Source organism: Lepidochelys kempii, chromosome 23 (assembly GCF_965140265.1).
Source record: "Lepidochelys kempii isolate rLepKem1 chromosome 23, rLepKem1.hap2, whole genome shotgun sequence".
NCBI lineage: Eukaryota > Metazoa > Chordata > Testudines > Cheloniidae > Lepidochelys > Lepidochelys kempii.
This window is the reverse complement of record NC_133278.1, coordinates 5,336,177-5,362,390: the sequence shown is the minus strand read 5'-3', so window position 1 is coordinate 5,362,390 and position 26,214 is coordinate 5,336,177. Positions and strand designations below refer to the sequence as shown.

General features: G+C 60.1%; 1 protein-coding gene across 7 annotated transcripts; it reads left to right on the top strand.

The window, feature by feature from the left end:
* The first annotated feature begins 4,780 nt into the window (after positions 1 to 4,780).
* Positions 4,781 to 25,825, top strand: SYMPK (symplekin scaffold protein). 7 transcript variants are annotated; one of them, XM_073321395.1, is made up of 27 exons: positions 4,781 to 4,853; positions 6,075 to 6,317; positions 7,513 to 7,578; positions 8,040 to 8,093; positions 8,626 to 8,699; positions 9,394 to 9,520; positions 9,795 to 10,044; positions 10,203 to 10,373; positions 10,780 to 11,019; positions 11,767 to 11,921; positions 12,512 to 12,662; positions 13,142 to 13,376; positions 15,059 to 15,209; positions 15,289 to 15,524; positions 16,210 to 16,291; positions 16,628 to 16,741; positions 17,128 to 17,275; positions 17,801 to 17,961; positions 20,035 to 20,143; positions 21,141 to 21,241; positions 21,516 to 21,606; positions 22,001 to 22,102; positions 22,368 to 22,555; positions 23,342 to 23,518; positions 24,203 to 24,292; positions 24,603 to 24,908; positions 25,528 to 25,825. In XM_073321395.1, exons 2-27 carry the CDS (start codon positions 6,210 to 6,212, stop codon positions 25,705 to 25,707), a joined length of 3,867 nt encoding a protein of 1,288 aa, XP_073177496.1. In that variant the 5' UTR covers positions 4,781 to 4,853; positions 6,075 to 6,209; the 3' UTR covers positions 25,708 to 25,825. The 7 variants fall into 7 exon arrangements, with proteins under 7 accessions (XP_073177496.1, XP_073177495.1, XP_073177493.1 ...); XM_073321394.1 differs by having other exon boundaries at positions 11,752 to 11,921; XM_073321392.1 differs by having other exon boundaries at positions 4,804 to 4,881; positions 6,078 to 6,317; positions 13,163 to 13,376.
* Positions 25,826 to 26,214: the final 389 nt, after the last annotated feature.

Sequence of the window (26,214 nt, the reverse complement as noted above, 5' to 3'; positions counted from 1 at the left end):
CTCTGGGGCAGTATAGGCAACCTGTGCTCCGGCTCGGGCATGGGCCTCAGCCTGAGATCTCATAACTGCTATCATTTACATATACACACCATCGGGGCCCAATGAGGGCACAAACCCCTCCTTGGGGTGCCAAGATAGTCCAAAGCCAGCCTGTTTTGGAGGGAAAACGTCCTGAGCTGCTGTACCTCTTTATTTAATATTTTTACTGCTGACCCTAAATCACTAACCGAGTCCTCTAACTCTAAGGCCGCTTTCTCAAATACCATCTGCAGCCTTACAGTATAGCGGCCTATGCATGCCATGGCTGGCCCGGTAAACAGTAGCGCTATTCCCAGTACAGAGCACCCTACCAGCTTCTCGGTTGTGAGGGGATTCTTCATCTTGCCCTCTAATGCCGTAGTCAGTCGCCACAGGGTCTTTTCTCGTGACTCAACAGAGGTGTCTCGGGCATTTCTAATCTTTCCTTTGGGCAGTGTGGCAGTTATGGAAAGATGAGGAACTCCATGAGCTATATAACAGCTACCTGTCCAGTTGGCTGGCAGCACCTTGTAAGCCTTTCGGCCACATACAAAATAGTGACTTTGTAGGGCCCAGTAAGGACTGTTTCTTAAGGGGATTCCTGGGATATTTAAGGCTGCTTTGGCTGCTTTTTTAAACAGTTTATATGCCTCTATGGGAGCATCTTATTTTTTTGATTGGGTACAAGTGGGGGCATTTCTAATTGTGCTGTTCAAATTACACTCGCCATAGGGACCACTACAAACCCACCATTGGCTTGCTACACTGGAGATATTAACTGGACAGCATCTTAATTTGGGGGGGTGAGTTTAGTTCAGAAGGGATAAGTTAACTGCAAAGAGAAGGGAAGGGGTGAGGGGGCAGGGATGGGAGTGGAGGGGACTGAGATGAAAAGATGCTGGGGAGTGGGAAGGTTGGAGCAAACACCCAATCCACCCAGGGCAGAGAAAGCAACAGCAAAACTGCAAAAAGTTCTTTAAATCACAACTGGACGTCTCTTTGTAAAAGAGCCTCTCTAGCTCAACCACCAGATCTGGGCTGGCTGCAGGTCTGGCTGGCTAGCTGGATTCCCTGACCCTGGCCAGGAAGGCCTCAGGCGGGATGATCAGAATGATCCCTTCTGGCTTGAGAATCTCCGAGTCGTCCCACGTGCTGTGACCCAGGGAGCTGCTGGTGCCGGCTGGCCGCGGATCACAGGGTTCCCTGGGCTGGTCTCTGCATAGTTCCTCAGAGGGTGTGGTGTGAGATCTCTTCTCAAAGCCTGCGTCACGACAGGCGCCATACTCACCGCAAAACCTGTGTACGGCTAATGCGCAGGGAGTTACGCGTCTGCAGTGAGTTGGGGCTGATCCCCAGAAGGTGATGAACAAATTTCTTTTGGGCAGGAGATGCTGATTTCTCTGCCTGGCTGCATGTAGCTTGACCTTCACCGTTAGCACCGGCGTACAGGCTGAGCAAAGTGCGAATCGAGTGATGGCAAAGTCTGCAAAGGAAAAAACAAGCTGCCCGGTTTACAAGTGAAGACAACAAATTGTTGGAACTACATCCGGGGGTACAGAGGTACACCTCACTATTCTGCCCCTAGCTTGTCTTCTGAACAGAGGATTGCAGCTGGCCTGGTGGTTTAATGCTGGGAGAGACAGAAAAGTGGCTTGTTATGTGCAGGCTTTAGAATGGGGGTTATGATTTTATTTTATACGTACCCATTTGTTTCCATTAATTCTACTTGCTTCTTCTCAAATCTCTATTCTGCATTAAATAAACATATACCTGTTTTCTCTAAGACGTATCTAAGAGCTAGGCACAAGGTGAGGGAGGTAATATCTTTTACTGGACCAACTTCCATTGGTGGAAGGTACAAGCGTTCGAGCTGGTGGAATCAGGGAGCTGACCCCTGGCAGGCACACATAAGGTTTCCTCGCGCTAAGAATGGGTGGTAGCGAGGTGCCTCGCAATGCTGGGTACCCCCGGGAAGCATCAGACATGCATGTGGCAGAGATTGGCTGCAAAGCTGATCTAATACGTGGACAAGATTCTCGGGCTACAAACTGCTTTAAACTTGGGAGGGGAATATCTATCACTTCAGTGATTAAAAAAAACAAAACGCAAATCATCCAGAGGGGAATGTTTACTGTCCTCCATAATCACCAACATCTGGACAGCGGGAAATTCAGTGGAAATTAAAGTGGAAGTTTCTGGTTAAAAAATAATAAAATTAGAAAATTATTTTTAAAAATGTACAGTTGAGGTCACTGCATTAATCTTAACTCCACCCCCAGGGTCAGACAACCTTAACTCCATCCCCTCCCATGATACTTTCACCAAAACAACGGCAAGTATCAGATACACACAGCTAACTGCACCTGATCAACCTTAGCTTTGTGCTGTATTGAGTCAAACAGCCTTAAACCCACCTCCCTTCCCATCTCAACAAATAGCCTTAACTCTGCCTCTACTTCCTGTCTTATTGGAAAATATAAACAATGCACAGATCACCAGATCAACCTTAACTTTGCTCCTTTGTGACAAAACCCCTTTACTCTGTTCCTTTCACCAAACAGCCTTATAACTTTGGGGGCACTGTATGCAATAACTGAATTAACTTCCAGAATTAACACCCTCAAGAATGGCAAAGACGCCACGCTAGACGACATTTGTACTGAACAAATTAAACCTGTCAGACCAGCAATAAAAAACTAGTTACTTAAATTGTTTAACACATGCTCAGCCACATACAAAGTACCCAAGACCTGGCAACAAACACAGGTTGTGGCTCTCCTGAAGCCGGGGAAGGACTCAACGGAGCTGAAGAATGTCAGATCTCTTTCACTACTATGTCACCTCTACAAACTGTGTGTGCTTCTTATCCTAAACGGCCTATCATAATTCGCTGAAAAGCATCTAATCCCAGATCAAGCTGGATTCTGCCCAGACAAGTCACGCACTGGTCAAGCACTGAACATCTCTGACTACATCACAGATGGCTTTGAAACAGGTCTGGTAACAGGCGCCATGTCTGTCGACTTAGCAGCGACATATGACACAGCGAATCACCGAAGGCTCCTCACTAAATACACAACATGACAAAAGATCACGCCCTCGCCTGAATGTTACAATCTCTCCTAGAGACCCAACGTCTTTACGTTGAACTATGCAGGAAGTGGAGCCGATGGAGGGCAACAGAAAACCAGCCGAACTTGTCCATGTTAATGACACTAACATCGGTGCTGTCCGAGCTCTCAGTCTATTACACCAAGACCCAGTTGTGTGCCAACCCAGCCAGAACACAAGTGAGTCTCTTCCATCTGTGCAGTTGTGAGGCCGGTAGACAACTTAACATCTGGAACGGGGTATCACTTGCCCACTGCTGGACTCCTGTCTACCTTGGAGTGACGCTAGCCTGCACTCTCTCCTTTGAGGCACACATGGAGAAGGTAAAAGGCACCCGGCACAACATACCCAGGAAGTGTGCCAATTCAAACTGGGGAACCAGCCCAGCAGCAAACCACTGCGCTTGCACTTCGCTATTCAATGGCTGAATACACCTGTCCGGTGTGGGCAAGATCAGCCCATGCACAGAAACTGGACCCTGCACTGAATGGGATCATAGGAGGCTAGAACCCACCAGTGTGAACAACCTTTATGTGCCTGCTGGAATGGCTGCTCTGGATGTTAGGAGAGAGGTTGCAAGCAACATGGAATGATTATGATAGGTCGACCTGCAGCCTGGAGAAGCTCGAAAGTCAGCCTGCTATTCTAGCGAGCCAGATGCAGGGGACTGCGGAGGCCCACGGACCAGCTGTTGACCAGAGGAGCCGCACAGCATGGAAGATCTCACCAGGGCTGCACGCTGGCCGTGTCAAAGTTTTGTTTTCTGGAAGGACATGAGCCAAAGACCCAAACAACCTCCTGCCTCCTTATGGGCTGGGCCCAATGGGGCCGCCCGCACCAGGGCGTGAAAAGCTTTGGGAGGGGGCCGTAGCCCTGGCCTGGGGGACGGGTGCAAAGGTGGAGGAAAAACATCCGGGCCACGGGTGGGGTGAGATCCAGGTCTATGTCCACTGGGGGTGGGGGTGGGGGGAGATCACTGGGATTGGGGCTGTGGGGTCAGGGATCAAAGGGCATTGGGGAGTAGGGTGGCCAGACGCCCCGATAAAATCAGGACTGTGCCGATAATTAACTCTTTCTCCCGCATCCCGACCGATGTATGCCCGGGACGCCATTAGTCCCGATAGTGCAGGGTCGTCAGGCGTCCGGTTGGTGAGAAGCCGGTCGGCTCCCTACCCGGCTCTGCGCAGCTCCCCGGAAGGGGCCACATCTCCCTCTGGCTCCGAGGCACAGGGGTGGCCAGGGGGACTCTGCGCTCTGCCGCCACCATGAGCGCTGGCTCCGCAGCTCCCATTGGCCGGGAACTGGGCCCCAATGGGAGCTGCGGGGGCAGCGCCTGAGGGCGGAAGCAGCACGTGGAGCCCCCTGGCCGCGCCTCCGCCTCAGAGACCGGGGAGGCTGCTGAGGTTGGGGTCAGGGGTCAAAGGGCATCAAAGGGAGGTTGCTGTGAGCAGGGCGGTGGGGCCAAGGGTCAAAGGGCACCAGGAGAGGTCGCTGTGGCTGGGGTCATGGGTCAAAGGGCAGGAAGGAGCTGTACCATCCACCCCACCCGGCAGGCAGCAGCAGGCGATGGACTCGGTTACCCAGCACCCACCGCGGCGGCCCCGCCACGGCCCCCCCTTCACGCAACAGAACTACATGACCCAGGCGGCCTTGCGGCGCGCGCCTGCGCAGTGCGCACCGCCCGGGCCGGGGGAAGATGGCGCCGGGAGGGGGCAGCGCGGAGGGTGAGGGCCCGCGGCTTGGGGCGGGCGAGTGAGTGAGCGAGCGCGGGGGAGGGGGCCGGCGAGGAGGGGGGGGGTTACAATGGGGAGGAGGGGGCCGGCGAGGAGGGGGGGGGTTACAATGGGGAGGGGGCCGGCGAGGAGGGGGGGGGTTACAATGGGGAGGGGGCCGGCGAGGAGGGGGGGGTTACAATGGGGAGGGGGCCGGCGAGGAGGGGGGGGGTTACAATGGGGAGGGAGGGGGCCGGCGAGGAGGGGGGGGGTTACAATGGGGAGGGGGCCGGCGAGGAGGAGGGGGGTTACAATGGGGAGGGAGGGGGCCGGCGAGGAGGAGGGGGGTTACAATGGGGAGGGAGGGGGCCGGCGAGGAGGGGGGGGGTTACAATGGGGAGGAGGGGGCCGGCGAGGAGGGGGGGGTTACAATGGGGAGGGGGCCGGCGAGGAGGGGGGGGGTTACAATGGGGAGGGGGCCGGCGAGGGGGGGGGGGTTACAATGGGGAGGGAGGGGGCCGGCGAGGGGGGGGTTACAATGGGGAGGGGGCCGGCGAGGAGGGGGGGGTTACAATGGGGAGGGGGCCGGCGAGGAGGGGGGGGGGTTACAATGGGGAGGGAGGGGGCCGGCGAGGAGGGGGGGGGTTACAATGGGGAGGGAGGGGGCCGGCGAGGAGGAGGGGGGTTACAATGGGGAGGGAGGGGGCCGGCGAGGAGGAGGGGGGTTACAATGGGGAGGGAGGGGGCCGGCGAGGAGGGGGGGGGTTACAATGGGGAGGGGGCCGGCGAGGGGGGGGGGTTACAATGGGGAGGGAGGGGGCCGGCGAGGGGGGGGTTACAATGGGGAGGGGGCCGGCGAGGAGGGGGGGGTTTACAATGGGGAGGGGGCCGGCGAGGGAGGGAAGGGGGTTTACAATGGGGAGGAGGCCGGCGAGGGGGGGTAGCGAGCCTGGAGGCTAAGGGAGGGCTGCCCTGAGGTGATGTGATCCCTGGGGGAGGCCTGGGGCGGTGATAATGGGGGGAGGGTGGGGCCAATAGGTATCCCATAGGGGCAGTGGGGCAGGCTGGGGGTCCTGTGGGGTAACAGGGCATCCAGGCCGGGGTGGCGTCAGGGAGGCCTGGGGGGTATCTGGGTGTGGGGATGTTAGACTGGGGTGATGGGGTGTCCTGGGCTTTCATGTGGGGGGAGCTGGGGATTCTGGGGGGCAGGGTGCTAATTAGTCTCCTCGTTAGCAGCTTGAGCTGAGAGCCCCTGGGCCGGGAACACAGAGCTGCCCTCTCGCCCGTCCAGCGCTGGGCACAGACCCCTTGGCAGGGGCATCCCACTCTCGGCTGGGAACGGCTCGTGCGCCGGGTGCCCGCGTCACCATGACCAGCCGCGCAGGGGAGGGCAGCAACGCCCGCATGAGCATCGCCTCCCAGTTCTTCACCCAGGAGGAGGGCAGCGGCACCGACAGCATGACCACCTCGGAGCGGGTGCGTGGGGCGGGGAGCGGTCGGTGAAGGCTGAACATTCAAGTGGGCTGGGAGTCAGGCCCTGGTCCCTTTTAGCCCTAGACCAGGGACAAGAGAGGTGGCTCTGATCCGGCCCCAGGTCTTGGGCACTGGCTGCCCAGGGGTTGGGGGAATGGGATACAGGGCCTTTCCCCTTTAGGGGTCACCAACCCCAGCAGGGGGCATGGCTGGCTCCGTGGAGGGTGTCATGACTAGGATAAGGGCCTTTCCCTCTAGGGGGCAGCAACTCTGTTCCAGCCCCTGGGCAGGGGGAGTGGCTGGCGCCGGGGTTTGTGGAACAGGTTACAGTCTGCTCACCTCTCTTGCCAATTACAGTCCAGTTTCAATGGGTGTCCTGAGGGGCTAAATGTTGGGGCCACGTGCTGTGCCCCTCAGTGATCCTTCTGTACAGGGTGTTTACTGGCTCTGTCTGGTTCTTGCGAGGCAGCGTAGTCTGGGGGCAGGGCTGGGACTTCGCAGACCTGGCATCTATCCCGACTCTGCCACTGCCCTACTGGGTGACCTTTGGCACATCCCTCCTTCTCTCTGGGCCTGGTTCCCCTCCATCTTTTGCGTGTCTTGTCTGCACGGCTTTTATCCCAGGGTCACTAACGCAGGGTCGGGATGTGTTACTTTTCCTGGTATATAGCACTGGTGCAACCTGGCGTGGACTCAGTTACTTTGGCATCAAAGTGCCTTATCCTGGAATTCCCCTTCCCCACACCAATGTAAGCACCTTTATACTGGTACAGCAGCATCCACGCTGGAGGAAACTAGGTGTGGGTAAAGTCCTGTCTAGCTAAGGGTTTAGATTGGAAGCTTTTTTGGGCAGGGACCATCTCTTGCAATGGGTCTGTTCTAGCACGATGAGGCCCTGATCTAGGCACTACCATAATGCAAGTGGGACAGGTGTCTGTCACCAGGGCAGCTGTCGCCATTGGTCACGTACCCCTCCTGAGCTACCTGTGTGGAGTCCCTCTGTACCGGGCAGGACTTCTAACTTCATTGCCATCCCTGCTTGTGGTGCTGCTTTGTGCCGCATGAGTGGTGAACTTAGGACTGTCCTGAGCTCCCAGCCTAGCTTGGCCCTTGGGTGTTGCCTCCTTCGTCAGCTTGATCTGTCTTGCGAGAGGAGCCAGGCCAATCTTGAATTCCTTGGTGCCTCCTCTCTCTGCAGGTGGTGGATCTGTTAAACCAAGCTGCCCTGATCAGCAACGACTCTAAAATCAACCTCCTCAAACAGGTGAGCAAAACCGCTGCTCCTCCCTGCAGCAATGGGATGACAGTGGGCTGGAATGCAGGGTGCTGGGAAGAGCTGTAGAGGGGCACGAGGTCCTGTGCCTGCCTGTCAAAGGTGTAGACAGCAGGGCTAGGGTCAAATAGCATCAGCTTTTCTTTCATGCCTCTCAGATTCCTCCCTGGCCTTCTCATAAGGACCCACACCTTCCCCGTCTCTCTAGCCATTAGCCCCTCTTTGGCTTCCCTGGGATTCTCTGATTCCACCTGGCTCCTTGCAGGGACAAGACCTGCTGCTGGGCTCACATGGCTCTGTGTGGAGTTCTTTGGTGTCGCAGAAATGCTGGATGGCGGCTGGGTCCGTGGGGCAGGGTGCTGCGCTGGGGGGAGGCAGATGGGCGATGGCTGATGCTGCAAACCCCTCCATCCGCCCGAGTCTCACCCCCTGCCGTTCCTCTTTCCCCACAGGTCCAGGAGCTAATTATAAACAAGGACCCCACGCTGCTGGATAACTTCCTGGATGTGAGTAGCCCTGGGCGCCGCTTTGGGGTGCCAGGAACGACTCTGAAAACAGCCTGTCCCGACTCTCCTCGTGCCCGTGGCAAGGGCCGGTGCAGTACCACTGGCTCTGCAGGCCCTTCACTCAGTGGCCCCCATGACCCTGTGACGGCTGAGTGAGGTGGAGAACTCCTCTGACTGACACAGAGCATTAACTCCCTGCGCAGCAGGCCCATGGCTTGGGGGGCAGGGGGTGAGGTATGAGCGGCTGCCCAAAGGCTGCCTGGGTTTCCAGCTGGAGCCCCAGATGCCCCTCAAGCCTGGCGTGTCCTGGGCAGTGCCAGGGCTGGTGGCTTAGACTGCTCAGTGTCAAACACAGGCCCGTGGAGTGTGAATATTCTCACCTGGGCCTAACCTAAAGCTTTCCGCAGCCTCCTCCCTGCCCTGACTCGGGGGCACTCTAGCTCTGCCCTGGCCCCGCTTCCCCCTCTCGGCCAGCTCTGCTGCCCGCTGGGCAGCTGAGGCCGGCCCTGACCGCCTGCCTCTCCGGCTGCAGGAGATCATCGCCTTCCAGGCGGACAAATCCATCGAGGTGCGGAAGTTTGTCATCGGCTTCATAGAAGAGGCCTGGTAAGGACAGATTGGCTGCTGCATCCCGGAGCCACTGGGTGTAATTCTCCTTCCCCCACAGCTTCCAAGCCCTCAGGGTGCTACAGGTCTGTACAGCACCTAGATGGGAGCCCCAGCCAGCCAGCGCTCCTGCCCCATGTCCCACAGGCCGCAGCCGCTGGGACTCTCCCACCCCGCTCCCTACAGCACCCCCTGCTGGGAGGGGCTGAGTCTGGGAGCTCCCTTCAGCCAGCACAGGAGCATCCCAGCAGCAGCCTGCAGAAGGGAAGTCGGCTACCTACGGACCGGTGGGACTGGGCTTTTCCCTGAGGCGGGGGGTGTCCAGGGTGGGGCAGGCGCTTATCCCTTGTCTCCAGCTAAGATCCCTGTTGTGAGCAGGGCCTGGTAGGTTACAACAGGGGCTGCGAAGAGTCAGGACTCCTGGGTTCTATTCCTAGCTGTGGGAGGGGAATGGAGTCAAGTGGTTAGGGCGAGGGGGCTGGGAGCCAGAACTCCTGGGTACTGTGCCTTGATCTGCCATTGACTCCCTGTGTGACCGTGGCAACTCCCTCCCCCTGCCTCAGTTTCCCCACTTGTACAAGGGGTGAGGTTTCCATAGAAGCCAATTGCTCTGGTCCTGGATGAGGGTCTGGTTGCTGCAGTAGCTGCTTGCCCCACCTCCAGCCAGCGCTGTCTGTCTCCCCACCACCCCCAGCAAACGGGATATCGAGCTGCTCCTGAAGCTCATCGCCAACCTGAACATGCTGCTGAAGGACGAGAACGTCAACGTGGTGAAGAAGGCCATCCTCGCCATGACCCAGCTCTACAAGGTGGCGCTGCAGGTGAGCGCCCCTCGGCCAGCCTGCGCAGCCCACGCCTCTCCCAGCAGGGGGCACTGGCTGGGGGAGGAGCGCCTGGCTGCTGCAGCCCCAGCTTCTCCCAGCAGGGGGCACTGTGGAGAATGGGGTGGGACGCTGGCTGTGTGGGCAGCGACCGGCTACTCCAGGCCCGGCCTCTCCCCGTAGGGGGCACTGTGCTCCCCACCCCAGCTGTCGGGGGTCATCAGTGCTTGGCGGCCGGCCTGGGCACTCACCCCTCCCTTCTGGCTCCCGGCAGTGGATGGTGAAGTCCAAGGTCATCAACGACCTGCAGGAGGCCTGCTGGGAGATGGTGTCGGCCATGGCCAGCGACATCATCCTGCTGCTGGACTCGGACAACGACGGCATCCGCACCCACGCCATCAAGTTCGTGGAGGGGCTGATCATCACGCTGTCGCCCCGCATGCCCGACTCAGACGTGCCCAAGCGCCATGAGAACGACATCAGCCTCGACCGCATCCCCAAGGACCACCCCTATATCAAACACAGTGAGTGGGGGCCCAGCAGGGCTCTAGGAGCCGGGTCGGGTGATCTGTTGGGGTCCCACTGCCTGTTGGCACGTGGCCTCTCCACCACTAACAGCTGTCCCCCACCCAGCCCACGGCTTGCGGCCTGTGCCGTGACCCCGCCCACTCCTGCCTTTCAGATGTGTTGTGGGAGGAGGGCAAGGCGGCCCTGGAGCAGCTGCTGAAGTTCATGGTGCACCCGGCCATCTCCAGCATCAACCTCACAGCGGCGCTGGGCTCCCTGGCCTCCATTGCCCGCCAGCGGCCCATGTTCATGGCTGAAGTGATCCAGGCCTACGAGACCCTGCATGGTAAGCACTGCCCCCTGGCCGGGCTCTGCCTCGGGACCCCCATCCCTGGCCTGAGCCACTGGATGCAGCAGTCGGCCGGGGGCTTCCCCGGGTCCTCTCCAGGGCTTCAGCCAGGGAGCCCAAAGGGCTTTGTGTGTGTTAATGAATGAAATCCCAACACTTGTCCTGACTCCCAGCCACCCCACCACTCCCTGTCCAGCAATAGAACCCAGGAGTCCTGCCCCTCCCCCACTCTGCACCCCGCTTCCTACCCAGGAGTCCTGACCCTCTGCCTTGCCCTGCACCCCGCTTCCTACCCAGAGCCAGACCTCAGGCCTAGCCCAAGCCTCCATCCTACAGCGGGTCCCTTCTGGGGCAGCCCCCCTCCTGCGTACCTGACGCCCCTTCCATGTCGCCCTCCCGCCAGCCAACCTGCCGCCGACACTGGCTAAGTCCCAGGTGAGCAGCGTACGCAAGAACCTGAAGCTGCACCTGCTGAGCGTGCTGAAGCACCCCTCGTCCTTCGAGTTCCAGGCGCAGATCACCACCCTGCTGGTGGACCTGGGCACCCAGCAGGCCGAGATCACCCGCAGCATGCCCAGCCTGAAGGAGCCGCGCAAGCGCCCGCGGGACGAGAGCGACCCAGCCCTGAAGAAGATGAAGATGGGTGAGCGGGCAGGGCAGGCCTCGCTCTGCTGGGAGGCCCCATTTAGCAGCAACCGTTTCGGTGGGTGGGGTGCCTTGGGAGATGGGGTGCAGGCAGCTGAGAGCTGTCTGGGTGGCCCCCTGTGCAGTGAGTTTGTCCCAGTTCCCAGAGGGAGGTGATCAAGGGAACAGCTCAGTTACTCCAGTTCCAGTTCAGTTACTCCAGTCCCAGCCTCTCCCAGCAGGGGGCGCTGTGGGGAGAGCTCCTGGCTACTCCAGTCCCAGCCTCTCCCAGCAGGGGGCGCTGTGGGGAGAGCTCCTGGCTACTCCAGTCCCAGCCTCTCCCAGCAGGGGGCGCTGTGGGGGCATGGGAGCACTGGTGTCCCAGGCATCATCTGAATTGGGCCCCTGGGTGCAGCCTGCGCAGCAAAGTCGGGGATCCAGAGGCCTGGAGCAGCCAGCTTGTCCTTAGAGGTCGGGTTTCTAAGGCAGTGAAATCCCTCCCCAGGGCTGGGTAAGGTTGGCAGGGGGTAGCGTGTGGGGCAGAAGCTGCCTCCCCTCTGCTGGGGCCGTACCAGCTGTGGACCCCAAGGTTCTGGTCCCAGGGGCTGCTGGGAAGGTGAAGCTCTGTGTGCACACGGCATCCGCTCTGTGGCACCTGCCAGGAGCCAGCTCTCCGCTGCCGAGCCCGGGGTGGAGATGGTGCCAGTCCTGGCTGTCTGGGGCTGGCAGTGCCCCTTGACTCTAACCCCAGGCCTCTACGGCACAGAGCCACCCCTCGGGGAGGACGATGAGGATAAGGATCTGGAGCAAGCAGCTGCGCCACCACCCAAGCCCTCTGCCCAGACCAGCACCCATTCGGACACGGACATCACGGCCGAGTTCCTGCAGCCCCTGCTGACGCCGGACAATGTGGCCAATCTGGTGGGTGAGGTTGGGCCCTGGCTCGGTGCTGGTGGGTCCCTGAGTCCCCTGAAATGCACCCCCCCCCGCTTAGACATGCTGCCCGGGGAGGGGTGTGTTGGGCTGCAACCGCCAGGCCTTGAGCAGTGGCTCCTGTTACAGCTCACAAGCTAAAGAGCGTCAGGCGTGCTGGATGGGAGACCTGTGAGGGAATCCAGGGGGATCAGGGCGCGGGACAGGGCTCAGCAGGGGGCGCTCTCCCCTCGCAGTCAGTGCTGACCTCGGTGCGATGGCGCTAGGGGACGCTGTGCTGCGGGGAGTGGGGCAGGGGGCTCAGCTTGCAATCCATCTTGCCTTGCAATCAGTAGTGACCCCAGTATGCCACTGGGGGGCCCTGGGCTGCAGGGCGCTTGGGCGGGGGCTGAGCAGAGGGCGCTCTCCCTGCAGCCTGGTCTCTAACCCGCTGGCCTGGTGGGAAGCCGGGGAGGCCTCACTGCTGGAAACGGCGCTGGGCCTAGAGCGCAGGGCCTGGGGCCCATAAGAGCACCGCCCTCTGCAGGGCATCCCCCGGCAGGCTGCATCACGGCCATGTCCTGGCTCTCCTGCCTCAGGTGCTCATCAGCATGGTGTACCTGCCTGACACCATGCCCGCCTCCTTCCAAGCCACCTACACCCCCGTGGAGTCGGCTGGCACAGACGCCCAGATCAAGCATCTCGCCCGCCTGATGGCCACCCAGATGACGGCTGCAGGGCTTGGGCCAGGTACGTCTGCTGGGGGAGCGGAGGTCTCCCTTGTAGCACAGATAGAGCTCTGGGGGAAGGGGAGCTAGCGTCTGGGAGACCTCAGACTCAGTGCCATCTCCCCTGCTCATCGGCTCCCTGCCTCTCCAGACTTCGGGAGCCCTCTCCATCCACAAGATTCCTCGCTGCCTGCTGGGGGTGAATGGTTTCCAGTGGGCGGGGGCACTGCAGGTCAGGAGTGCGGGGTACCAGCAGAGCTGGGGGGACTCCAGGGCTGGGCTAGCAGGGGGCTGCGGGTCAGGAGGGAGGGGCACAGGCGGAGCTCGGGGGGGGCTGGCAGGGGGCTGTGGATTGTGTTTGAGGGGCCTCGGCAGAGCTGGGGGTAGTTGCAGCTCTTGTTTCCTGGCTCCTCTCTCCTTCCTCTGGGGTGGTGGCCGGGGGCTGAATGGCTCTGCCTGGCCTCGCGAGGGCACCGTGAGTGAGTCGGCTCCTTGGCACAGGCTCCTCTCCCCGTCCTCCAGGCGTGGAACACACCAAGCTGCTGAAGGAGGAGCCGAAGGAGGAGAAGCTGGTGAAGCCTGAGAGCGTGCTGATCAAACGGCGCCTGTCCTCGCTGTCTCAAGGGCAGGCCATCTCCGTGCTGGGGGCGCAGGGCTGCGTCACCATCCTCCTGGAGCAAGAGGCCCCCCAGGCCAAGCGGCGCCCAGAGCCCATCATCCCGGCCACCCAGACCAGGTGAGGGGGAGGGCCCTCAGGGTCTGTGCTGTGCCTGGGGTTTATAGTCTCCCAGGAGGTACCCCAAGAGGTCGTGGCCCTTTCCAGGGCAGGCTGGCGCCTCCCAGGCTGGCTCTGCTGCAGCACCCCCTGCTGCCCGCTGGGAGCTCTGCCCAGCCAGTCTGACAGGCAGACTCCTGCTCAGAGAGGTTTTGCCCCATTGGGGATCAGTGCCTGTCAGTCAGTATCTGCAGCGCCACCAGGCAGCCCTTTACAAACAGGCTCCGAGTCCCTGCACCAGAGCATCATAGAATCGCAGGCTTAGGAGGGACCTGGAGAGGACAACTAGCCCAGCCCCCTGCACTCACGCCCGCCCCTGCCAGCTGTTTGTCCAACCTGCTCTTAAAAACCTCCAGGGACGGAGATTCCAAACCTCCCTGGGCGATTTGTTCCAGGGCTTAACCACCCTGACAGGAACTTGTTCCTAATGTCCGCCCTGGCTGCAATTTAACCCATCGCTTCTTGTCCTGTTCTCAGAGGTTAATGAGAACAATTTTCATTTCCTCCTTGTGACAGCCTTTTATGTACTTGAAACTGTTATCATGTCCCTACTCAGTCTTCTCTTCTCCAGACTAAACAAACCCAGTTTGTTCAGTCTTCCCTCATGGCTCATGTTTTCCAGACCTTTCATCATTTTTTGTTGCTCTTCTCTGGACTCTCCAGTTTGTCCACATCTTTCCTGAAATGTGGCGCCCAGAACTGGACACAATACTCCAGCTGAGGTCATATCAGAGTAGAGCGGAAGAATTACTTCTCGTGTCTTGCTTACAATACTCCTGCTAATACATCCCAGAATGATGTTCGCTTTTTTTGCAACGGCATTACACTGTTGACTCATATTTAGCTTGTGGTCCACGATGGCCCCCAGATCCCTTTCCGCAGTACTCCTTCCTGGGCAGTCATTTCCCAGTTTGTATGTGTGCAACTGATTGTTCCTTCCCAAGTCCAGCACTTTGTATTTGTCCTTATTGAATTTCATCCTATTTCCTTCAGACCATTTCTCCAGTTTGTCCAGATCATTTTGAATTATAATCCTATCCTCCCAAGCACTTGCAACCCCTCCCAGCTTGGTATCGTCCACACACTTTATAAGTGCCCTCTCTATGCCATTATCTAAATCATTGATGAAGATATTGAACAGAACTGGACCCAAAACTGATCCCTGTGGGACTCCACTCCATGTGCCCTTCCAGTTTGATTGTGAACCACAAATACCATTGGGAGGGCTTTAGGTCAGCGAAGAGGATCGGAGGTTATGGCAGTTGGTCCTGGCGGGAGCCAGGCCAGGCTCCTGTGGGGTCCCTCACGGGGTCTCTGTGTTCCCATTGTTAACACACCTCTCTGCCCCCTCAAGTCCGTTGTCCTCCATCTGCCAAGCCCTGCTGAGTTTCTGGTCCTGCCTGAGCCCCCTGCGGCCGTTAACACTCAGGCACTGATTTTCCCCAATCCCACATGACGTATGTTGAGTCCAGCCAGCTCCTGACGGCGCGTTCCCACCACCCAGATGCCTGAGGCCTTCCTGCTGTGCCCGGTGGGTAGTGCTACCAAGCCAAATGGGTACCCTGAGGCGTGGGTGGTTCGTGAGAATGTTACACACCATGTCCGCCTCCGGCGCTGAGCCACACTCTAACTCCCTGCTCCAGGCTGGCGGGCGCCGGTGGGCGCAAGAAGGTTTTCCGCCTGAGCGACGCGATCAAGCCACTGACGGACGTGCAGATGGAGAAGCTGAAGCTGGGAGCCGTGAAGCGGATCCTGTGCTCGGAGAGAGCCGTCGCTTGCAGCGGGGCGGCCCAGGTAGGCACCGGCTCAGCCGCAGAGGGGCAGGGCCTGGGTACCGTCCATGCCTGACCCTCCCCTCTCCCCTCCCCACCAGGCCCGTGTCAAGATCCTCTCATCCCTGGTGACCCAGTTTGACGTGCCCCTGAAGAGCGAGGTCTTGGCCTTCATCCTGGACGACATCCGCAACCGGCTGGACCTGGCCTTTGCCTGGCTGTACCAGGAGTACAATGCCTACTTGAGCACGTTCCCCGCCGGCTCCCTGGACAGCTACGACGAGTGCCTCATTGGCCTGCTCTCTGGCCTGCAGGAGAAGCCAGACCAGAAGGATGGGTGGGTGTCCCCACTATGTGGGCTGAGCTTTGGGGGGGAGGAGCTGAGAGGTGGAGCCTTCCTGGCCTGAGTCACTGGTCTGGACCTAGACTAGCCTCGGTGTGGGGGGTGAGCTTTGCCTGTGCCATGAGCTGCGACCCTGCTGGGATGTCCGTGCTGTGAGCTTCCTCCCAGTAGTGCCTAGCTAGGGCTCCAGTGCTGCGAGCTTCCTCCCAGCAGTGTCCTGCCTGTGGCAGCTAGGGCTCCCATCAGCATCACCTGCCTTAGACCAGCACCCAGCCCGGATTCCTGTAGCGTAACTAACGCTCCTGCTGGGACCAGCTCCCTGCCGTGTCGTGGGGCTGCCAGCCTGGCCTTCCCTGCCACGCTAGGAAGGTTTTCCAGGGGGCAGGTGTCCCCATCACACAGCAGTGAGCATCCTCGCTCCATCCCAGCAGGGGGCACAAGGGCTGTGGAGACGGCACTCTCAGCAGGAGACATCTGCCTGCACTTCCTGTCCTAAACATCTCTTGCCCAGCTGAGGAAGTGACTTGGATAATGTCATGGGGCAGGGGTTCTCTCCCTTTTCCATCCCTGGCCCACCCCAGAAGTGGCTGCATCTCAGGGGCAGGCGAAGGGCCCCTTTTCAAAGGGAACGTTGGGGCCGCAGCCTGCTGGTAATGGTCTGTGTGTGCGCCCCCTACAGGATCTTCACCAAGGTGGTGCTGGAAGCCCCACTCATCACAGAGAGCGCCCTGGAGGTGATCCGCAAGTACTGCGAGGATGAGGTGGGTTCGAGGAGCAGAGTGGGGAGAGCAGCTATTCAAGAGGCACCGTCCTTGCCTAAGAAGATCCTAACTGACCCCACTGATCCCTCTTGCAGGGGGACAGGGTGGGGCTGGTATCTCCCCATCACATGGTGTTTGCACCCAATATCTGCGGGCAGGCTCCTGTGATTCCTGCCCCACCGCCCGCGTCCCTCACCTGGCACTTGCCTGTCCGCGTTAGATGAAGCTCCTCCGGCTGAATGCATGGAGCCGATTCCCAAGCCTACAGTGGGGGGAGGGGGGGTGCAGAGCCGAGCCCCTGGGGGACCATCTGCTCACTGGGGTCGTCTGTCGCAGAGCCGCACCTACCTGGGGATGTCCACCCTCCGGGACCTGATCTTCAAGCGTCCGTCCAGGCAGTTCCAGTATCTGCACGTGCTGCTGGACCTCAGCTCCCATGAGAAGGACAAGGTGCGTCAGGCAACCGGGGGCCGGTGTCTTGTGGTATCGTCCAGCCCCTCTGTGCATTCACTCAGCCCTGCTCATCCCCCCAGATACTGCCTCAGGCCAGGCTCCCACCGCTCTGGCCACAAAGGCTCAGGAATCCTGCCGATGAGACCTGTAACTCAGATTCCTCACTGCTCCCCCAGCGTCCTGAGCAAGACGGAGGGTTCCCAGTGCCGTCCTAGCCAGATCCCAGGCCTCTGTCCCCCAGCAGCTAGCCAGGGGTGTGATTCCCGGCCTGGAGCGCTCGTGTGGCGTTGCTGTGCAGCTGTCTTGAGCTGCCCCTGCCTCAGAGGTGGCTGCCTCTCAGTGCTGGGTGAGCACTCCCCTCACATGCCGCGTCTGCCCTGCAGGTCCGCCAGCAGGCGATCCTCTTCATCAAGCGCATGTACGAGAAGGACCAGCTGCGGGAGTACGTGGAGAAGTTTGCACTGAACTACCTACAGCTCCTGGTGCACCCCAACCCCCCATCTGTGCTCTTCGGCGCCGACAAGGACACGGGTAACAAGGCAGGGCCGTGCATGGCTGGGGGACAACCAATGAACGTGGGCTGCTGTCCCTGGGGGGCAGTCCTCAGTGTCGCTAGTTGGTGGGTCAGATCTCCCCTACAGTGCTGGCACCAGTCCCAGCCTGGTGCTGATGGCTGCTCCCCGCTCGGTGATCGGAGGAAGGAGATCTGTGCTCGTAGCCGCGGGGAATTCCTGGGCATCTCAGGCCCGTGGCTGGGTTCTGCCCGCGAGCTGGCATTGCTGTGGTTAGCACTCCAACCCCGCTGTGCTGGTAGCCATCTGCTGCTTCCATAGCCGCGGATCAGAGAGCCCCTCCTTAGAGTTAATCGGGCCAGCTGCTGGCTCTTCCCTGAAGTCTGAGCCTGTCCCTTGTCTTCCTGCTGGACTGGCGCCCTGGGTGCGGGCTGGCGCTGGAGGTCGGGGCGGCCGCTGCTCTTCCCAGTGGTTCTCCAGCTGCTGTTGTTGGCTGGGAGCCCCACAACTGATCTCCCGCCCCGCCCGCGCCCTTGTCATGCAGAGGTGGCTGCTCCCTGGACCGAGGAGACCGTCAAGCAGTGTCTGTACCTGTACCTGGCCCTGCTGCCGCAGAACCACAAGCTGATCCATGAGCTGGCGTCGGTCTACACAGAGGCCATCGCTGACATCAAGCGCACCGTGCTGCGGGTCATCGAGCAGCCGGTGAGCAAGCCGGGAAAGGCTCTGCGGGGACCCGCTGCTTAGGGTACAGGGCTATCTGTGCAGGTGGGGACAGCGAACTGTGGCTGCTGTAAGGCTGACCCCAAAGCAAAGGGGCGCCGGGGCCCGATGACTTGGAGTTGTCTGAGCCCAGGGCTGGAGACTGAATTCAAAGCTAGGCTCTTGGGGCAGGGCTGTCTGTACAGCCCCTAGCACCATGGGGGGGCTGCTCTGTGACTGGGACTCCTAAGATGCTCCCGTAATACACCCAATAGCAAAGCAAAAGTACAGTGGGGTCCTGCCTGTGACTGTGGTTCCTAGGCGCTACCGTAATACACCTAATAATGATCCAGGCAGATGGGTCACACTTTCTATTAAGGTTCAGGTTAGAAATAAAGGGTTAATGGATGATTGACAGCTGGCTTAAAACTGGGTTGATCAGCTGTTCTGGAGTCCAGAAGTGTCCAGCTGGAAGGGGCCTCGAGCTCACCAAGCCCAGCCCCCTGCGCTGAGGCCCGGCCAAGTAAACCTAGACCAGCCGTGCCAGGTCGGTCAGCCTGGTCTTAAAATCCTCTCTGGATGGGGATCCCACAGCTTCCCTGGGAAGCGTGTTCCAGAGCTGAACTCCGCTGAGAGTTGGAAAGTTTTGGTCCTAATATCTTACCTCAGTCTCCCTCACTGCAGATTAAGCCCATAGCTTCTTGTTCGCCATGTCCACTGAAGGTAGGATGCTGGATCTCCGTCCTCTATACCAGCCCTTAACGAATTTGATGACTGTTCTCCACTCGCCGCTCAGGCTTTTCTAAATGCTAAACGTACCTGGTTTTTTTAACCTTTCCTCCTAGGCCAGGTTTTCGAAACCTTGGATCATTTCTCTTGCTCTTCTGTGGACTCTCTCCACTTTGTCCGCATCTTTCCTGAAGTGCGGCGCCCAGAACTGGACCCAGCCCTCCAGCTGGGGCCTTCCCCGGTGCCAAGTACAGAAGGATAGTTATGTCCCGTGTCTTTCCTGTGACGCTTCTGTTAATACACCCAGAACAATGTTCGCCTTTTTCACGGCTGCATCACGTTCTTGGCTCGCATTCAATTTGTGATCCACTCTAACGCCCAGCTCCTTTTCAGCAGTACGACCCCCTAGTTGGTCCTTGTTTTGTAGTTGTGCGTTTGATATTTTCCTTCCTAAGTACAGTACTTTGCGCCTGTCTTGATGGGATTTCTTCTTGCTGAGTCCTAACCCTCCAAAGTGCTCGCAGCCCCTCCCACCTCGGTGTCAGCTGCAGATTTTATAATCGCACTCTCCACTCCGATCTCTGGGTCAGCAATGGAAATACTGAATGGTAGCAGACCCAAGGCCAGCTCCTGTGGGACCCCGGGAGACACGTCCTCTCAGTTAGGCAGCGAACCATTGGTAACGGCGCTTTGTGCCCCCACCTTAGAGCAATTCCACGTAGAGCACATTTCCCTAGTTTGCTCTGAGACTGTCAGGTGGAACTGTTCAACCCGACTGAAATCAAGCTGGATCCTGCCGACTGCTTTCCCCTACCTCTGAGATCAGTACCCCTGTTGGAGGAGGAAATGAGGTTGGGTTGGGATGATTTGTTCTTGACAAATCCATGCTGGCCATTCCTTATAACCCTGTTATCCTCCAGACTGCTCCTGCCTGTGGCTCAAAGCCATCTCTGGTGGGCAGCCAGCCTTGGGTCTGTGATCTTACAGCCTCTGTCCATCCCCCTTTGCCTTTTCTGAACAGAACCTAAAGCTGGAGTGTCCCGTGCAGGCTCCAACCTCTGCGGGACGGGGGGAGGTGGAAACAAAGAGCATTACCTGGCCGTGCTGCACAGATCGGGTTAGCCGGCTGCTGGGCTACCTTGCAGCAGGGTGGGGAGGGTCCCAGGAGCGTGGGGGTTTGGGGTACTCAGCTGCATTCCACTAGCTGGGTTCCCTTGGGGCTTGGTGGGGAGGCCACGGCCCTGTTGCGTGTGCTGACTCGGCACAGTTGGTTCCTTTCCCCCCCCCCGCCATCCGTGGTGATTCTGCTCTGAGACTGCCTCTTCCTTCTCTCCCCTCCTTGCCCAGATCCGCGGGATGGGGATGAACTCCCCGGAGCTGCTGCTGCTGGTGGAGAACTGCCCCAAAGGGGCTGAGACCCTGGTGACCCGCTGCCTGCACAGCCTGACAGATAAAGGTATCCCCACCCCACGCTGCCACTGTACCCGCCCCAGTTGGCACTGCCCTCCAGATGGGTGGGCATTCGGAGGGCTAGAGCAGGCCTGCTCGCTTTTCTCCCTGGCTGTCTGTCCTGCCCTGTGCCTCGGTTTCCCCTTAAATGGGAATGTTGCTTCCTCAAGCGTTCGTCCTCCCCCCACCCACACACACACACAGACCAGCGCTGGGCTCCTCCTGCTGATCTCTAGTCCCTCCCCCAGCGTTGGCCTGTGTCACGGAGTCCCCGGGCAATGCTCTGGAACTGCTTCCTACGAAGCCAGTCAGGACTCTGGGGAAGTCTCCTTTCTGGGAGAAGCCTGTCTTCAGGACACACAGCTCACACAGCTTCCACCTTCCTGGGTCTGACCTCGGAGCATTCAGCATCCTCTGCCCCTCCGTGCGCGTCCCACAGCGAGTCCGCCTAGGCGGGGCTCCTGGGGAAGCCAGAGGGTCTTGCAACCCAACTTTGCAGTCAGACGTGACTCTCAGCCAGCCAGTAAAACAGAAGGTTTATTAGACGACAGGAACATGGTCTAACACAGAGCTTGTAGGTGAAGAGAACCGGACCCCTCAGCTGAGTCCATTTTGGGGGGCAGTGAGCTAGATAACCAGGTCTGCCCTTCACTCCATGTCTCCAGCCAGCCCCAAACTGAAAACTCCCTCCAGCCCCTCCCCCGGGCTTTCCCCTTTCCGGGGCGAGGAGGTCACCTGATTCCTTTGTTCTCCAACTCTTTAGCTCTCACCTTGCAGGGAGGAAGGGCCAGGCCATCAGTTGCCAGGAAACAGGGTGTCGGCCAATCTCTGTGTCCAGACCCCTGCACACACCTGCCCTCTAGGACTCTGCAATGATCATACACCCTTACCCCACCCCCTAGATACTTAAGAACTGCCTAGGGGAAACCGAGGCACCCCCACACTATTCAGAGGAAACATTAAGAACAGTCCCACTTCGTCACAACCTGCCCTTGCTCTCACAGTGCCCCCATCTCCCGAGCTGGTGAAGCGAGTTCGTGATCTCTACCACAAGCGGCTCCCGGACGTCCGGTTCCTCATCCCCGTCCTCAACGGGCTGGAGAAGGTAGGACCCCATGGGGTCTGGCGGGTGCTGCTGAGCCAGGCAGGGCTCCTGGCAGCTTGCCTGGCCCAGCTGCTGCCATGGCCGGAGTGGGGGTAGTGGCTGGACAGCCACTGCCTAGTGGAGACTGTTCTTATGGGAGGCAGTAGGCTCTAGTGGTTAGAGTGGGGGTTAAGAGGGGGCTGGGAGCCAGGACTCCTGGGTTCCATTTAGAGTGGGGCCGGAGGGTTGTGTGGCATAACCGATATCTGCCAAGCTCTCCCTCTCCCTCCCGCAGAAAGAGGTGATCCAGGCTCTGCCCAAGCTCATCAAGCTGAACCCCATCGTGGTGAAGGAGGTGTTCAACCGCCTCTTGGGGACGCAGCACGGTAGGTGCTGAGCTGGGAGCTGAGCCGAAGGGCTGCGATTTCCCCGTTCTGCGGGGCCAGCTGCTGACATGATGCTGGGAGATGGGCTGGTGCCAATGGACCCTGGCGGGGCAATGGTGACATAACGCTCAGTGCGAGGACAATTGGGGGTCAGTCCTGCCACGTCCATTCCAGGCGGGGGTGGGAGCTTCACGCCCCCTGGCCCAGCCAGGGAGAAGCCTGAGCATGGAAAGTTTCAGGAGCCCCATCTTGTCTCTCGTTGGGAGCCTGGGGAGAAACTGATCTGGGCAGCAGGGCCCTAGGCCGCCCAGTACAAGCCTCCCACTAGGGCACAGTGGGTCTGCGCAGACAGCCCGGCCTCCCAGCTCAGCCTCCCCCTCTTTGCCTTGTGCAGGCGAAGGGAATTCGGCCGTGTCCCCCCTGAACCCTGGGGAGCTGCTCATCGCCTTGCACAACATCGACTCCACCAAGTGCGACATGAAATCCATCATCAAAGGTAAGGGGGTGCCGGAGCCCGGGGCAGATTCGGACAGCAGGGACGGCTGCGTCTGCTGGGCCAGCCCTTTGGCTGCTTGCGCCACTGTGCTGCCCCTTTCTCCTTCCCCTTAACTGGCCCACGGGTGGAAGCCAGGACTCCGGGGTTCTCGTCTCGTGCCCACTGGCAACCTACCCCCTGCTCTCTTCTCTGCCCCTCCGTGTGTCTCAGCCGCACCCCCGAATCCCCGGCAGCCTTGGCTGACGTCATCTCTTCCCCACCACAGCCACCAACCTGTGTTTCGGCGAGAGGAACGTCTACACGTCGGAGGTGCTGGCCGTGGTGATGCAGCAGCTGATGGAGCAGAGCCCCCTGCCCATGCTGCTCATGAGGACGGTCATCCAGTCACTGACCATGTACCCACGCCTGGGTGGCTTCGTCATGAACGTCCTGTCCCGCCTCATCATGAAGCAGGTGGGAACCCGGCCCCGCGGCACCTCCTGCAGCCTGGCCAGGCAGCCTAGCGCTGGGACCCCGGCACAAGCTAAGCTGGGTTGGGTTAGCCCCTGGAAATCCCAGGGCTCCTAAGGAGTGTGTGTGGGGGGGGTGGTGGTGATCCACAGAGGGCGCTCTTATTGTTGAGGCCTTGTTAAGCTAGTGCCCCGGAGGTAGGGGGCTCTGGAGCTGGCATTGTCCTCTCCCTGCTGAGCCATAACGCTAAGATCCCGTCGCTGGCTTCTGTTCAATCCACTGTCCTGGCCCGTTCCCCCTCTCCTCTCTTCGGCCTCCCTCAGCCCCCACTCCTTGCACTTAGTCTGCACTTCCTGTCCTAAACTGCCATGCGCTGGTGGCGTCTGGCTATTGACTGGCCGCCAGGTTCCTCCCCAGAGGTGGCAGCATCCTCACGCCAAGGAAAGCGATTTTCTCCAAAGTAGCTGGGGCGGGGCAGCTCTTCACCTGTCCCCCAGACAGCCCAGGTCTCTTCATTTCTCAGTCCTGCTCCCCCTCGGGCGCGGGCTCCGGAGGTGCATGTGACAATGCCAGGCCTCTGCCCCACTCCAGGTGTGCCTTGCCCCCTTGCTGCTCCTCCAGCTGCCCTGGCTTTCAGCACTGCCTCTGGGTCGGCTTCTCCACCCCCAGTGTGACCCGCTGACACATGGAGGGCTGGCTGAATTCGCTGCCCCTTGTGCCCATGTGTGGGTGTGCAGGGGAGGGCATAGTGAAAAGGCCCCTCTTAACCACCCCCCTTTGCCCTCCCAGGTGTGGAAGTACCCCAAAGTGTGGGAGGGCTTCATCAAATGCTGCCAGCGCACCAAGCCCCAGTCCTTCCAGGTCATCCTGCAGCTCCCTCCACAGCAGCTCAACGCCGTCTTCGAGAAGTGCCCCGAGCTGCGGGAGCCGCTGCTGGCCCATGTCCGCTCCTTCACTCCGCACCAGGTACTGGCCTGCTCCCTGGAGGGCTGGGGGGGAGTCATGCAGGAGATTGGGGGCTGAGTGTAATCTGGCGGGGGGCACAAGTGATGGTGGGGTATGTAGCTGTCCTTCCCTTTAATAATGGGGACAGACTGCAGGGCCCCAGCATGCAGTGCTTCCCGTCAGTCTAATGAAGGTGGGGGTGTAGGGAATGGAGCTTTCTTTAGGGTTTGTTCTTACCCAGTTCCCTCGGGGCTCCAGCATCCCCACCCTTTACTGGGGCAGGTGGGGAGTCAGGCTGTGTGTCACCAGCCCTCAGTGGGAGGAGGAGGATGGTCCTAGTCACAGTGCCCCCTGGAGCCTGATGCAAGATTGCTCCCTAGTGTGCTGGGCTCTGCCCCTGTTTGGCTGTGTACCCCCAGCAGTGGGGCTCCCAGCTCTCCCCTAGGGGATACCACACCTCAGTCAGCCAGCTCGTGCTCAGCCTTTAAACTCACCTGCTGCGACTAGTGACTGCTCCCTAGGACAACTCTGCCCCCGTCCCAGGGTAGGTCATAGAATCATAGGTCCTTACGGGCCAGCCTCTCTCTCCAGTTGGGAGCTGGCTGTTCCCAGGGCAGGGGAGAGGCTGGAGCCCCGGACCCAGGGCAGCTGGCTCCTGCATGACTTGCTCACCCGGCCCCTCTTTCCCCTCCCCATCCCGCACAGCAAGCGCATGTCCCCAACTCCACCATGGCCATCCTGGAAGCCAGCAGCAAGCAGGAGGTGGAGGTGAAGGACTCCCAGCCGCTGGAGGAGGTGAGCGGAGACGCCTGGGCTGGGAGGCTAGGAACTGGGCTGGGGAGGGAGTAAGCCGGTACCTGAAGGTGCAGAACAGAGCTGTGGGCTCAAGAAGGTGCTGGGGGTGGGACTCTAGCCACAGGGCTGGTCTGAATGCTCTGCTGCAGAGGCCCAGGGTCTGTGGGATGGGCCTCATCTATTTCCCCCGCGGGCTGGCAGGGAGCGGGGTCCCCAGCCCAGACTCTCTGAGCGGAGTCCTTTGCTACCCTGACTCGAAGGGATGGGGAGGGGTCCCTTCCCTGGCTGACGGTGCTTTATCGCCCGGCAGGAGGAGCAGGAGCCCGCGCCTCTCCTCCCACGCATGTCCCAGGACATGATCGCTCTGCGGCTGGCCCAGGAGAAGGCACTCAAACGCCAGCTGGAGGAGGAACAGAAACTGAAGCAGCCAGCCAGCCAGCCGCGTCCTGCCCATGCCCTGGCACCACTGCCTGCCGAGGAGCCGATGGACTTCCGGGAGGAGGGGCCCGAGGTGGAGACGCCCACCATTTTCATTAGCATGCAGGAGGAAGAGGAGGGTTCAGGCGGAGATGGGTCCCTGTTGGACTCCAGCGTGGAGGGGCCCCTACCTGCGAAGGTACGTTCTGGGCACGGACAGGCACTTGGCAGAGCTCGTGCATAGAGTCAGGGCTGCACACAGCCAGGGTCCCATTAACCCCTCGCTGGCCTTAGAGCTTCCTACTTCTTCTTGGCCTCCCAGTGTCCCCTTGCACAGAGGGGGGTAAGGAGAGCTCTGCCGGCCACCAGAGGGCGCTCCCCAAACACTGCAGCATCAAGGGCCCTGCCCCATGGTAGCCAAGGTGGCTCCTGCTGCCAAACCCCTGTGCAGCCAGTGACCCTGCCCTGCTTGCCGCTTGAGCCAATCTGCCCTGGGGGCAGGGCTGCTCCACCCCAACTGGTCTGATTGACCAAAGCATGGAGCCAAGGGCCTATCCAGTGCCTTTGGCTCCTCCCCTTCCTGCCTGCGGCCAGGAAACCAAGGCTGATGTAGAGATCTTGGGGTGGGGTGGGAGTGCCCCAGGATAAGTGAGGGGTCGTTGAGGTCTCAGTTAGGGACATGATCCCCTCTTGGGGGTCAGGGTGGCAGTTAAAGCTAGAATCCAGCTCCGGAACGGGTCCCATTGGTCCATCCGGCTGCAGGGCTGGGGTGTCTCCATGAGGCATCTTGTCTGCCCCCTTTCCCTGCCCCCTACCAGGAAGCGAAGAGCAAGGAGGCGGGAGCCAGCAGCGCTGCTGACGAGGGAGCGGAGAGCAAGCCCGAGAGCCTCACGCCCGACGAGCCGGCACCCGGCGGGCCCCAGCCGGTCAGCCAGCCTGAGGAGCTGCCAGAGCCCGGCGGTGGCGGCACGGAGCAGGAGCAGAAACCAGAGAGCTGATGGGGCGGGGCAGAGCCGGCCCCTCCAGGGCAAAGATACTCAGGGGGGAGGGGGAGAGGAGCAGAAACTGCACAGCTACGGGCCTGGCTCTTGGCCTAATAAAGAGGCCAAATCAAGAGTCGCTGGTCCTGGGCCTTTCTGCCTCCCTGTCTGTGTGGGGCGTGTCCCTCCCTGGGGCGGGGCTCATCTCCCTGACCCTCCAGAGAAACCTCCTGCTGGGGGAGTCTGGTGGGGGGGTGAGGGAGGGAGCAGTGGGTGCTGGAGGGGAGGAAGGGGAGGGGAGGGGCAGTGGGTGGGGGGGTGGGGAAGGGGCGGGGCTGAGGGGGGGAGGGGCAGTGGGTGGGGGGGTGGGGAAGGGGCGGGGCTGAGGGGGGGAGGGGCTGAGGGGGGGTTGGGGAAGGGGCGGGGCTGAGAGGGGGCTGGTTGAACCTGGTGGGAGGTTGCTATGGGTTGGAACCTAGGGAGGGGCGGAGCCCGGTTGGGGTTGATAAGGGGCGGAGCCTAGAG